Source organism: Temnothorax nylanderi, unplaced genomic scaffold (genome assembly GCF_030848795.1).
Source record: "Temnothorax nylanderi isolate EJ_2023f unplaced genomic scaffold, tnyl_v1.0 TNYL_tig0024_pilon, whole genome shotgun sequence".
Lineage (NCBI taxonomy): Eukaryota > Metazoa > Arthropoda > Insecta > Hymenoptera > Formicidae > Temnothorax > Temnothorax nylanderi.
The window spans coordinates 947,947-963,283 of NW_027249086.1; the positions used below are offsets into that span (position 1 = coordinate 947,947).

The following is a 15,337-nucleotide window of genomic DNA, read 5'->3' on the forward strand; positions in this document are numbered from 1 at the left end:
CGTAATGCGCTTCTCGAAGGTTTATCGGAGTGCTACGTGTGTGTAAGCGAGCGAAATCGGAACCGATCCAAATGGACCGACATAAGAAAAATCATTTTTGGCAAATATATATATGAGGAAGTGGAGAAATGTAACCGAAACGGAGAGGGAATGATTCCATATCGACAAATAAATAGCATTAGCGTGATCGCGTGTGAGCGAGCTGATAGAGAGAAAGCAATCAGGATCAGTAAGTAGATCCGAATAGGGCGAAAAGATGAAGAGTATCACTGCAGAGAACAGCGTCGGAATTGACGCGAGTAAACGGATGCTAAAGCGTCGCATAAACAACGATTAAAGCAAGATGAATCTCGAATCTCGGCGCGTTCTCAGCTGAAAAATGGGGAGAACCGCACTGAAAAGATCACGATGTCGCGACTGGCGTGGAGGCGATGAAAGAGTCATATTAAATGAGGGCAATGTCGCCGCAAAAAAGAGATTACATTGGGAATGAATAGTGAGTCAGCGTCTGCAGCAAGATATATATCTCCTTCACTTACGTGATCTCTCTCTCTCCCTCCCTCCCTCTCTCTTTCTCTAATGGGGTACAACAAATTAATTACTTTAAGATTTTAACATTTTGATGGATTTTGTTCTACGTACAGGATAGCTAAGATATGCTTTCGATAATTTTTCACACGAAGGAAATTAAAGAAACGTTCGACTTTAAAATCGGTCGAGACGATGGATAGGAGATCGATTTCAAGTGTGAATAATGTATTTCCATTAATCCCAGTAAATAGTAGAGTAAAGAATAAATAGTGATATAACTCAACGAGCAGCGAGTCGAAAGGTGGAAAAAGGCTGAAATGATTAAATAACGAAAGATGAAAGAGATGAAAGGGATATCTTAAGGCGTACGCCGAGACGTATATTGGCTTAGGTGGCTGCGTGTGAACGCAATACGCACACAGGGGCGCCCTCTACTATGACGTCACAAGGGCGGGGTTCTCTCGTTAAAGGCATTCTGCTTGCATCGTCGCACGGCGAAAGGGTGTGCAACATGTGGGATGGGGTGTTGGTGGTGTGTTGGTCGACCGACGCATCGTCGCCAGTATCGTCCTGAAAAATAATGTCGCTCTCCTGAAGAACACCCCCTTGCCCTTCGGCAAATAGTCGCGACAACGCGGATGTTTTGCCGTCAAGGGTGAAAAGTGGGCCACGTGTGTTATCGTTATCCTCGAGAGATGCAGGCATGCCGCACAACCCTCGGACTATTGTCCCACGGCCTCTCTTATTTCTCGTTATGTCCTTAATGGCAAATTAACCACGGCCACTGCTTCTGCGGGCGAAAAATTTCCGCAAAAAGGTCTTGATCCGCCCGGCAGTTGCGCGAGAATCAGAGTTAATAGCAGATGCTTTGAATGTGCACACCCTGCCGCGTTTTATGAAGTCATTAAGAGGTTATTGCGGGGGTGACATTTTCACGCAGAATATATTACTTTAATACTATAATTTGTTATTACGGCTGGATATTTGCTTTGATCAAGTAAAATAATATCAAAATATATTCTATGAAAGAACCATTGTAGCGCCGAACGGTTTTTTTTCTTTTATAAACGTGAAACTATAGAGACGAAGTTTTCTAGCTCAAGAGCGAAGCGTCGCGTGTAATTTGGAATCGCGTTTGGTCGTGATTTCGGCAAAATGGAGCTCAAACGCGATAAGACGGCCGAGCACAAGGCGTTTGCCGTAAATGCACTCGACAATTTCTTTCTGCGGCGGAAGAGAGCCGTTTTCCGTCTAATGGCATTTCTACCTGCATTCGACAGTGGCGTATTATAGGTACTTCGTCAGTGCGTCTATCGAAATTGGGCTTCAATTTTCTACCTTTTATCCGCGCGACAGATTGGAAGGGCTTATGTCGCGATAGCACATTAGGCACATCTAGTGTACATCATACGTGTGAAAGGGCACATACGGATCGAAAGACGGAATCGTAGTAGGAATCCCGCTTAGCAGGATGTTCGAAATTCTTAGAGCGGACGGCGACTTATGTACGCCACGGGAAAGCGCAATCGGTCTGTTACATTGTTACATAGGTACGAGTATCGACTGCGATCTGATCGCTCTACAGGGACCACGAAGAGGTATGTTGGGGAATCCTCGGTGCATCCGCGGAACTACACCGAAAGATCGATCACGATCACACTCACGAAACAGGCATCGTCGAGCTCGACGACGATTGCGGTGCAATTGCGGAAGTAAATTCCGTAGTAGACGCGGAAACGGATGATTTGTTTCGAGTGTGTATCGGAAGCTTCGAGACACAAGGATGCAATAATGGATCGAGAGAGAAAAAGAGAGAGAAGCGAGGAAAGACGGAAAAGGAAAGAGATTTCGCGTTCTAACGTTTCCCATCTTTGTTACCATGGTTTGATTAACAATTAACATTACTTCTCATTTAATTAGCTTACTGTAATCTTTAATAGCGATGAGATTACAAAAATATAAATTCCCGCAATTTTGAATACTTTAATATTAAAGAGACCTTTCTTCGAAGATGTATTTTATACAATTGAGAAAAGATTTTGTTTTTCCACATATGTATAAAAGGTAGATCCCAACATTATTGTTATTCTACCTCGATAGTATCGTATCGAAAATTTATCTCACGCGAATGTGAAAATGGATGAGTCTCGTCGCGTCGATTTTGCGTGAAAAAAAAAGAATATAAAACGACGCACTTCATTACGCCTCTATGCTTCCTATATTTTCATTAAAAACCATAGCATCCATATTGATGCCCAATTGTTTAGATAGCAAAGTTTTTAGCATACAGGATAAAACTGAATTTTTAACAAAGCTACATTATAAACACGGATGAGTTATTGACCGACGATATAAATGCATTTTGACCTTAGCCTTTTCGCCTCTCGGAATAATTCTGCTGGAAAGGATAGTAGAATAGTATCTCTTAAACACATATACAACTCTCTTGCTGATGCGTTTCTTCTTTCATCTCTTTGAAGTTGTGCAATTTATTGGTCTTACGAACTGAATTATTCTTGTCGGCACATGAATGTAACGTGATTTTAATAATTTTAAAAAATATCAACTTTGTAATTGGAATGTTAAAGAACTTACAATTAGCTTTTAAGTAACACTGTTTACCATTCTGGAGGCATATTATTACAGACTATTCGCAAAATTGATACAAACATAACTGTCAAGGAATATTTTTACAGGAATATTTGCAAACAATAGGTCTGTTCGTTTTCGCTGCACTTCTGAACTAGTGCAACATAGTGCAATAAGTTAGAACAAAACAAATATATTTTCTTTCATTCTAACTTATTGCCCTAGTTCAGAAGTGCAGCGAAAACGAACAGGCCTTATACTATGTTTATAATACTACGCCAGATTATTGCGGAAATGTATACAAGTTTCTACCGCACTGGCAAGGCTTGCATAAGGATGGCGCAATGATCAATATAAAGAAATTATCATGTATATTTACTGGAAGCGAATTGCATAAGATTGTATTAAATAGATCAATAGACCGTTTTTATTATCATTTTCTTTTTAGCAAAAAGAAAGAATATTTATTTGCATGCTTTAATAATATTTTACAATGTTTTCTACCATGAAGAATGGCGAAATATTGTCGTTACAGTTTTATGTTTTATCTCTATTGATCAAAGACGGCGGTCAACATGCGAGTTATCGAGAGATTGAAGAGCAGTTGAGAGTTTAATGAGATGATCCAGTTAGGTATACCACATCGTCGCTCTTCTCTCTCGATAATACATAATATTAAGGAATTATGTATTCTGATATCATTTCTGATACCTATTCGTCATCAAACAGAGTGAATGATCAAATTGCCATGACAAATAGCTGTATCTTATTACATTTCCAATGTTACTATGATATTAATCTCTATTTACTGTGATATTTCTTGTTTTTCATGTTATAATATATTCAGGCTATGGGACCCGGATGTTTGCGAACAGTTTTAGCACGTGTAAAATATTGGCATAATAGGCAGAACGGAATTTTCCTTGACAGGTGCTAATTAAAATATGCGCGCCCTGTTTGTATTATTGCCTCTACCATTCGCGCGTATTTCCGAGAAGCCAGCTGTGAAATTTGTGTACCAATTAGAATTACAATATACGAAATCCGATATGCAATATTTTTTTACACATATATGGCATATGTGCGTATTAATTGAATAAATATCAAATATCCTGGTTATGAAAGTGTAACTAAATACTCCTTTTTCTGTATGAATACAACAAATATAAATTCTTTAAAAATTAATGTTTGAAAAATTAATCGCTCTTACGTATCGTTTAACTATGGAAGCGTCTATGTCGAAAATACGTGTCGTGAAAATAAATTGAAGCTAATATTTGAGCCAATTACATTTCGAATTCATACCACTGTGTATAGATGAATGCATCACGTAACTTATTATACATTTCGTACTTAATGAAAACTGTATGAGACTACCTGGATCTAATTTTGTCTCACATATCCGGGCGCAGTATTTACATTCTGATATTCTTGGCAACATCTGCAAGTATAATAACTGACGGAGTTTATAAATTCTTCGGATTTAAACATTGATGTTTCAAGGTGTTAAAGCATTGATTGATTGATATTCGTGAGATTTGCATATTTTTATATTTGTTTTGCACATTGCGAAATGATCAATTGAAATTATTATATAGATTTTTTAATAACGTAATAAAATTACGGAGTTGATTTTTATTAAATATTTGTAGCATTATTTGAAGTAATCGTTTCTCAACTCATCAACAATCGTAGGCTTTCACAGTTCTTTCCTTCTGTTAATTAAGTTTCTTCAAGCATTCTCAGATTAATTTATTATTAATCCCGGACAATATCCACGTCGCCAAAGTTCAAATACATCGAAGGCGTCCCGCTTGATGTTTGTAGACATTACGGACGAATCAGCACAATTGCCGACTGGCACTTTGTTGCAATCGAATTTGGTAGCATTCAAGGAAAGGACGAGTCAATGCGCGTACCTGTATCTCGATGTAAAGACAGGACCGAAAGGGAGGACTAGTTCGTAACTAGTAGTTTCTCTACTACGATGGCCGCGTGTCCTCGAGTGAGAACAATGTCGATACACGTACATGTCTTTCATCAATAACCGAGCCAACGCGCAAAAGGAGGCACGGACTTGCATGTCGACCGGTAGAGTTACGACGATATCCCGAACTTACCCACGAGAAACTTTCGGCAAAGAGACGGGCAAAAGGACCGAGGAAGGTAAGAGGGTGACAGACGAGCAAGTATCGAGTTGACGTGGCAGAAATAGGAAGGCAGGAGGGGAATAACCGCTTATCTTCTCACTCCGCCCGATCTACATCCAATTAATGATCGAAAGATTTCAAATCTTTCGATTGATGCCTCGAACAGATGGCACTCGAAATCGTTAAATTAAATCGCTTACTTATCAAGACAGTTGTATTATAATCGTTTCCTATAAAAAATCCTTGCATGTTACACTATTATCTGAGTTTATATATTTTTTAATTAAAAAAGGAAACAAAGAGTTTGTTAATATTAAATACTAAGTGGATACTAAAAATACTAAAGTAAGATGTATGGTGCGATAACTCAAAATAAGAGGTACATATTTTCTGTGCCCGTTTACAGGTTTAGAAGTTTCTCGATCTAAGCTAACTCGAGATATTCGATTACTTGAATATTGCCGAAACCATAAAACACATGAAAAAATGTATTTCAAATATTGAAAGTTTTCTGAATCTTTCATACTTATGCGTTCTATAATTAATCTATTGACAGATTGTCTTTGCGTTGCAATTTAATAACAAAATGTTATGTTAAAGTGTGATAATAATCAGATATCAGGATTTATTGATTATGACAGCTGTGATTTAAAAGAAATATGGTAATGGCGCTATTTTAAGAAGAGAAAGGTCAGACTTATCTTTTCCAATTTTTTTATGAGTTTTGTATATATGATGCGGTAACTTACAAAATAAGAGACACATATTTCTTGTGCATATTTGATGTATCCGTTTATATATAGGTTTAGGAATTGGAATAGTCCCTCGATGCTAAATCGAGATATTTGATTACTTGCGAATATCGTCGAAACCATAAAATATATGAAAAAATATTTCAAACGTTGAAAGTTTTATGAATCTTTCATATTTGCATTTAGATCTGCTGAAAGAATTAAGCATTTCTGCAAGAAGAAATAGTTGGAATAAATCATAGAAACAAGCTTCAATTAATTAAATTCAATATCCATACAAACGTAAAAGTACCTGTCATCATTTGAAATAAGATGTAATTTTTTTGCAAAAAAGAAATGTCTCTTCTGCGGGTTGAGAGAAGTACTATTGAAGCAGAAAGATGTCGTCGAATTTTTCTCAATAATAGTTTTCGACGGTAATCTTTTTATTGACTGTCCATTTTCAACGGAAAGGGTCTTTCTTTCCTTCGAACTAGTCATGCGATCGAAGTAACTTTTATTAAAGAAGAGTGTAAAAGAATCCAGTATTTATTTGATAAAATAATACTGAGTTTTCTTCAACGGAATTAGATTATAAGAAAGGATCAAGGTTCTGCTCGGATGAGCTACTAAGATTATCGGCGAGTGCTGTTCCTATAAGAGAATCGATTGCATGCACTTTTCGTGAGACGTAAAGAAACATATCTCGCGATAGATAATGCACAAAACATGAGCTTGTATAGTTTAAAATGAAAACACTTTCATGAGTTTGCAATTTTTAAATTTGAAAGTTATTTTCTATTCTTTTCTATCATTATCTGTTTTGATATCAGCAGAAATGGAGTATATTCGTATATCAAAGTAGATAAATTTGAATTGTAAAAAATATTTACGCTTACGCAAAGCTCAGATTTATTTTAATATAATATATTATACTTAAAATATATGCATTTGAATGTCACATTTATACTTCGTTATCCGATAGTAGAATCTCAGTACATCAGAGATGTTTACATGAACAAAATATAAAAGGCATTTATACATATTCGTATCAGTTGTACAATTAGTAGAATATAAAAAGAACAATACTTATATACGTATATGTATAATGATAATTACATATCAAATACATCATAGATATCAAAGCTAAATAACATTCGTAAAAGTAAAATGGTATCAAGTCCTCATTCATTCTTCGTTGAAATTATTTTCTTTCTAGGAGCAGTAATCTAATCGACTACAGATGTTAGAAGCTTTAATGTCGCTATTAAGGGTCTACGATTGCATTCCTCGTTTAAATGAGCTTAATTGAGCGAGAAAACTGTGCGATCTTGCTTCATTATAAAAAATGATAGTAATGTTTTTTAAAATTATATCTTTTGCCATGATTTTTATATTATAGCAAATTATATGTTGTATCATTTTTCATCTCTAAAACTATTGAATTATCGACATTCAGTTCAGATGTAAATCGAAAGTAACATTATGAGTCGTACTTTTTGTAGACAATAATGACTTTCCAGAAGGATACACTCATTAACTTTGTAAATCCTATATTTTTGTTCATGCATTATTTAAACGTCGATTTATGTTTCTCCCTGGTACATTACTCTCGAGATTAATATAACGCAATAACAACAGTATTCATAATCGTGTAAAATATGGGGCAATTAATTTTTGCATTGGAATATTTATTCATGTTATTTATTTTAATATTTATTTATGTAGCATTTCTTTACTTGGTCATTTACGTCATATATTATTCCATTGTCCTCATTTTCCGCTGATACGTCGAAAGTTTGTAACTGATCAAATATAGATTTAGATCTCGTTATTTATGAGGATTGATTTATTAAAAATTAAATGTTTCTCAATACTGTTGACAAGAGAGAACTGATGAACGAAACAGTTATTGAATATATGAAAGTGACATATATCTTCTTTACCTCTCTGATATCTATAATCATCAATACGAAGTTAAAGAATTTATCATCGTAATAAATAGAAACATTTTCACGATTTATTTCATTTTTAAAGTTATATAAAATGCTTAAGAGCCATTATAATAGGCAATAAACTTATTGTCAGTGATTTAAAAATGGTGATAGTAATAGTAGCAACATCGATGAATGTAATAATCAAGCAATGGTTGGTGTGAGGATGGAACATTCGAATATTCGAAGTGGTGTTATTTGTGGCAAGATCGGAGTAACAACATATTTTCATTGCGGACCGTTCGGTCGATGGTCCAAAGTCGACTGTCCGCGACCGTGCTATCGGAGACTAGTCGCGTCCCGACGCTTGCGCCGCAAGTTTCACGACTCCGTTAGACGGCGCCCCGACGCTGGTACCGTCGGACGGAGCGATCGGTCGGGCCAACAGTCAGCCTCCAGTGAGCCAAGCAAGCTCTCTTTCCCTCCCTCACGCTCCCTCGTCACATATACATGCACACGTATACACAGGATACACGCAGGCACACGGCCACATACAAAAACGTAGTTACACATATATATACACGTACAGCCATACGCGCACGTACATTCTCTCACTCTCTCTCTCTCTCTCTTCCCCCCCCCTCTCTCTCTCTCTCTCTCCCTCCCTCTCTCTCTCTTTCTCTCTCTCTCTCTCTCTTTCTCTCTCTCTCTCTCCACCAACATCCTGCGAGAGCCTCCATCCACCGAACGACACGAGAGGGAGTTCGAGTTCCTGGCTCGTCCCTCACGGCTGCAGTGCGTTTCCAAACACCCATGAGACAACCTCGAACTACTCGCACGCACGCACGCATGCACACGGTGTTGAAGAGACACGAGGACGAGACGATCGAGACGTTTCATCGAGGCTTCTTTATAATTAGTGCTGAGAAGTCGACTGAGTTGGCCGCTGGACAGCCCACCACGCGATTGTGTCATTGATATCAATATAAATTCGTTTTTTCTCTCCTCTGCTTTTTGCCTGTCGTATTGCCTGTCGTTAATTAATCCCTCAGTCAGTATTCGCGAGATATACAAAATATGCGAAAAGCCTCCACTCGCAAGCCAGACTCGCTCGAGTGAATTGTGCTGACTGTTGAAAGACTGAGAAGTTATACGTGTGCATTGGGGAGACCCCATGAGACCAATCGTGCTCCCAGTCCTAGTGCGCGAATTGAATCTCATCCCGATAATGTCATTTTGCAACGTATCCGATTCGTAGCTTCGTTTTTGCCGTGCTTGTCGGAGTGCTTAAAACAGAAAAAAGGCAAGAAAACGACCTTTATAAGTTTTAAAGACGCGATGTTAAGAATATAGTGGTATCGTGATTCGATTGAAGATTTTTACGTCAGTCTTACCGGCTTATAGATTTGCTCCGGGAAGAAGAGCGAGGAAACTTACGTACACAAAAATAACAATTCTTATAGAAGATAAAACGTGCTCCGTCAGAGGCGAAATGTCTCTGGTAAAGGCAAATCTCCGATACTGTCATAGCCGAAGAAAAAGGTAGCACTGTTAGATCGTCAAACGGAGATCGAATCAAAGACAGCTGAGTAGCATCAACTTGAAAAAAAAAAGTTAAGAATTATCGACTACTGCGAATTACACGCGCGTTGCGAGATAGAGAAGATCTCATCCTTCACAAATCGGATAGAAACAAGTTTGTAAGGAGAAATTGGAGAAGGATTCTTTTCCCATTTACCGCACCAAGAGCCGCCAAATCCAGGAAATAGTTTGAACGAAAGGATTCGAAGGAGGTTCGACAGATACCGTGAATTACCACTGAAAATCTGGATATACCGAAGCAACGAATGGCATCTCGTTGCGATACCAACAGGCGACATTGATGAAATAGACATTTTTACGTTAATTCTCTATTGTTGTCGAAGCTACAGTATTTTACAACAGACAAACGTAGATCGTGAAAGTCGTGAGTGAACTTATGAATGGATCTACGTAATCTAATGACCTAGTGCCGTATGAAGGAGGATTAGAAGAGACACGTAAACGGGACACGTCGTCGCGGCGTAATGAGGTCTATAATGTGTAAATAGGTGTACATACGGGAAAGTCCTTATATTATATTAACGCGCGCGATTTCTTTAAAGCAAAAGGACGATTTTACTTCATTTAAATTTTTTTCTCTCTGTTGGCCCCCCCTCTCTCTCTCTCTCTCTCTCTCTCGTTCTTTCTCACTATATTTCTCTATCGTCTTCCTCTTGCTTCTGTCTTGTTTCTACGTATCATGTACCAATTAACTTGGCATATATTGTATCTTGTATTTAATAATAGAATTTAGATTAAGAATATATACGCGCTTTTAGTTACCTATAATTGATAAATCGCTAATATATTCCGCGTATATTTACATAAGTTATTAATAAGGCATGCACATGGCTCGTGAGTAGCACCTTCGGACTCGCGTTAATACATATAACATATATTACGCATTAGGTGTATCATAAATACGTGTATATAATTCTACAATCTATAATCTCTGTCGTTCTGATTTTCTCACTGATTTTGTAGTATTCGAAAAGCAGGTCGGAGCAGTACGGGTATCCAGCGCTTAGCCTTTTAGCCCCGGCGCGATAATTAATTAGCTCGCGGGCATCGTTAGAGTGAAACAACGTCGAGCCGCGCGTAGGACTTGAGGAAAGAAAGCGAGAGAAGAAGCGCAAATTGAAGTGAAACGAGGAAATCGCGTTTCCGTCACGAAAGAGGAAACGTACGAGCGCGTAAATCAATTATCAAGTTTTAGACAAAATCATGTCTCACGACCGTGTTAAAATGGCTGTCGTCTTGTGAAATTACTTTGAGAATCTGTGCTAGTCCTAAAGAGAAATTTTCTTACAATCGTCGGCACTTTCTCAAGACAACTTTTCTCGCTTCATTTGCCTCCAGGCTATGTAGGCTGCTCAAGCTTAATATAAAGAAAAGGTAAAAAAAAGGGGACCAATTTTTTACTCTTATTCTTATAGCCTATCTCTCTTTCTCTCTTCTCTCTCTCTCTCTCTCTCTCTCTCTCTCTCTCTCTCTCTCTCTCATATCTATCCTTCTCTTTCACTTTCTCTATCTACCTTGATACTCTTAATTAAGTCACCCACCGGACTATCCATAAATCTCTGTACACTCTGTCCGTGTTAAGTCTGTTGTGGACCAGTGAATGCAGGAAATACGAGGAACGGAGTCGCGACTCATGCAAGCAATAAATTAGAGACCAACTAAGTATGACCACGGCACCGAAGACGTAACGGAAGTAACGTTACGACAACAGGAAACCGAAGGTGTCAGTTACGCCGAAATTAGCTAAATTTAAGCTAAACTAGATTCTAAAAGATTTGGTCCAATAGAGAAAAAAAAAAGACGGTTAACGATTGTCAAAAGCGAAATTTAATCGCATTAGCTGCGCTAAGGAAAAAATAATGCAAACGTGAGTATCACGCGTAAATTGCAAAATTACGCGCGCAAAGAATCACGAGACTTTCAATTCGAGCGAAAGAGACTCCTAAGTCAAAATATTTTTTCGATTAAGTGTGGTACTATCGTAATTTACATTTTAAAATACGCATCGATTACAGTGGGAACAAGCTCGATCAACGAAGTTGGTTTCGCAAATCAATATATTGTTTGAGCCGGAAAAATAATCCAACGATAAACAACGGCTTCAACAAGAACGAGCCGAGAGGACGAGCGAGAGGAAGAGCGCGCGTGGAAGTATTTACGTATTCGACAACGATGGCATTATCCTGAAACGGGCATGACGCCCTTGGCCTCGAGATGCGACGAGACCACCACCCTCCTATTGCTGCTGCTACTCGAGCTGGCACCCGGGGCACGTTGCTATTCGCGCGCGGCCGCAACCTCTGCTTCGTCCTTACCGAGATAGCATCTACAGTCCCCGGCGAGGGTGCGAGTGATGCCGCTTCTCGGCAGCATTATGACCATCGCCGTCGATAGTCCGACAACGGCGTCTACGAGCGTCTTTGAGGGGAACATGACGTGGTCTCGACCAATCAGTGGTGGCTCTACGTTTGCGAGTAACGAGGCCCTCCCGACACGTGCGATCTCGAACGGTAAGCAACAGCGGCGTCTGGCCGCGACAGCTACCAGTGATCGTGTTAGTCGCCTCTTCAGCGGTGGAGGTGGTGCTGAGAAAGGACCGAGCAAGAACGCTGCTAAAAACAACGAAAAACACATCGAGGGCAACAAGCGTAATACCACGACGGGAAGAGAGGGCGGCAAGCCCAAGCAAGAGGTAACGAGAAAGGAAGCTTCCCATCATTGCGGCCACACGTCAGAAACTCGAATTTGTGGCAGAAACACTGTAGACGCGGCAAAGAGCGGAGAAGTTGCATTTACTGACGAAGAAAGAAGGGTAGGAATAAGTATTGAGGGCGACAGCAGTGAACAAAGTGGTGACAGCGTAGGCAGTACTACCGATAGTGTCAGTGTGAGTACAGGTGTATCGAACAGCACGGAGGAGGAAGTTGTGATCGGAAAGGATTGGTTGCTCTTCGGTTTTAGCGACACAATGGAGGACACGATCAATTCGTTCAACGACTCGTTCAACGGTAGTTTCCGTCATCCATGGAATATTAGTTATAACGAGACTTTCATTGTTCTGGAGGGTATGTACCCGTCGGGATACACTCTCCCGCATATTATATTGGCGTCTATCCTCGCGACGCTACTGATGATCGTGATCGTCGTGGGAAATATGCTGGTGATAATCGCCATTGCCACGGAGAAAGCGCTCAAGAACATACAGAATTGGTTCATAGCCAGCCTCGCGGTAGCGGACTTCTTCCTCGGTCTAGTGATTATGCCATTCTCTCTCGCTAATGAGATAATGGGTTACTGGATCTTCGGGTATTGGTGGTGTGACATTCATTCTGCCATGGACGTGTTGTTGTGTACGGCCAGTATCATGAATCTGTGCCTAATCAGCTTAGACAGGTTTTGGAGCATTACACAAGCGGTCGACTATCTGAAGAAAAGAACACCGGCTAGAGCGGCACTCATGATTGCCCTCGTCTGGCTATTGTCAGCGCTTGTTTGTATACCACCGTTACTCGGATGGAAAAGACCTGCTCCGGCTGAAGAATATCCTAAATGCTTGGTAAGTCACGATGTTACGAAATTCGAGATTTTTTTTTTTTTTACGTTGATAATTATTAACTGTTGTCTCTCGACTTAAACTACATAACCTGAATTACCTGAATAAAAACTAATATTAAGCACAGATAATTACGTAAGAATTTAAAATTATATGTAAAGTATCAGAGATATAAAAAATTAAATTATGTTGATATATCGGATTAGGCTTCTCTAATGAATCGAAAAATTGAGGCATTACGGATATCACCTGCAGTCTCAACCATTTATTTATCTCTTTTTATTATTAAACCGAATGAAGGTTTATTACAGCGAAAAAAGCAACGTGATCTCGAATTCAGTTGCTTTAAACAATTATGAAAAATGTCAGATCCAATTTAATTTCCAGATATTTGACTCCACTGATTATAATAAACACTCTATATCTATATGAATCCTATTTCCTGTAATAATTAATAATTAATAATTGTATTGTCCTATGAAGTAGTATCGAAATTATATAAATTACAATTTTTTATTTCATTATTCATAAAATACGTATATCAAATATATAATAATACATATATATATTGACTTGAATAATTAACGTTTATAACATCCCGATAAGTATATAGATTGATGATTTATATTTTGTAATGGAGTGATTGTTATATAAAAAATGAAGCATTAAACAAACATAAGCTTTTGAGAGAGGCTGTAGGAAAAAGGTACATAATTTGGAATGGATTTTATATCTTTAAAATCCTTTTTATCCGCGTATATTACTAGGTGGGTTGAGTAGTCAAAAAGATCCCGTATAGCAATGTATAACCAATTTCCAATCCGAATATTTTTGCGATGTATATTCTGCCGTGAACACGTGAGGAGAAAAAAAGTAAGACGAGAAGTCCAAGCAGGCCAGTTACCTTTCATGCAATAGCGAAACCATCCTTATCCCCAGCCCCTTGAATCCCGTTCACGGTGATCGCCACAAAATGATACTGTGGATTGGATTTCTATGCGCGACAGTTCAGTCTACTGGCCTGACATGCTGAAATTCGCGTCGTTTTCTGCTACTTTATACCATTTGCATAAACTAGACATTTGTTCAGTGGACATTTTTCTAAATGTTTCCATGAAGTTTTTCAGAATTCTAATATAATCAAAAAAAAATAATGTAATGTTATATCAGTTATAATTATCTAAATGATTGCCGACAGATATGAAATATTAAAGCGTATAGTAGATTATAGTTTTATTTAAATTATTTCATAATTCTAAGATATGTGAATGTTTTCTATAAATTTTTGGAATTTTTTTTGTCGTTAGAGAAATTAGAAGATTAGCCGTTTTTCTGCCATTTATATTGCAGCTTCCTATTTTTGCGGAAAATACATAATGTACGAGATGATAAAAAGTGCTTTCGGTACTATTATAATTGCACACGCTGGCGCATGATTGAATGCACCCTTAAACTTCCAACGGAACTAATTAGCGGGTATAATTGAGCCATACATTCCTACGGCGTATAGTGGCAAAACTTGCTTGCTACACGAATTGCTACGATGGATTATACAGCGTCTTGCGAATACGAGAGAGAGAGAGGGAGAGAGAGAGAGAGAGAGAGAGAGAGAGAGAGAGAGAGAGAGAGAGAGAGAGAGAGAGAGAGAGAGAGAGAGAGAGAGAGAGAGAGAGAGAGAATGTGTAAATGTGTTTTATATGTGCATTACGCATTAGCTGTTTTTATGTTTTCATAAAATATACTCCATGCTTAATAACGGTAAGCAATAAACTGATTGCGTACTTTCCTCATTAAACCGTATAACTTGTAATAATGATGATGATGAACCATTACGTGTAATTCGAGAGTTTATCTGCTTAAGATGAGAAATGTTAATTGCATTAAAAACAATTATTTTTATATATTAAATATAAAAAGAAATATATATATATATATATATAAATTGGCGGGATAATATAGATAGAAAGGTGTAAACTCGATCACGCGAATATAGTTTCTTCACCTGGTATTCGAAGCAGCATATCGTAACGATAGTAGTGATTATTATGTGCACGAAAATCGTGCCCGTCAGGAAGATGCGATGACAAGCGATGAATGAAGATCTTGAATATGTCGACCGAGGATGAAATGTGTCACTTAAAGATCGGTTGGATTTACAAATGACATAGCCTGTTGCAAAAGGAGCTGAAATTTAGTTCTTGGTCGTGGATTGACTTATATATCTTGTCGCAAATGTATCTTGTTTCA

General features: G+C 38.3%; 1 protein-coding gene across 2 annotated transcripts in view; it reads left to right on the forward strand.

The window, feature by feature from the left end:
* The first annotated feature begins 8,402 nt into the window (after positions 1–8,402).
* The window catches only part of Octalpha2r (alpha2-adrenergic-like octopamine receptor), a 106,644-nt gene continuing 99,709 nt past the window's right edge, over positions 8,403–15,337 (forward strand). The window contains exons 1-2 of one of the 2 annotated variants that reach the window (XM_071701047.1): positions 8,403–11,404; positions 11,553–13,093. In XM_071701047.1, coding sequence (XP_071557148.1) covers positions 11,891–13,093 — 1,203 coding nt within the window. In that variant the 5' untranslated portion in view covers positions 8,403–11,404; positions 11,553–11,890. Of the gene's footprint in view, positions 13,094–15,337 lie in introns of both variants that reach the window. The other variant, XM_071701046.1, reaches the window with a different exon arrangement.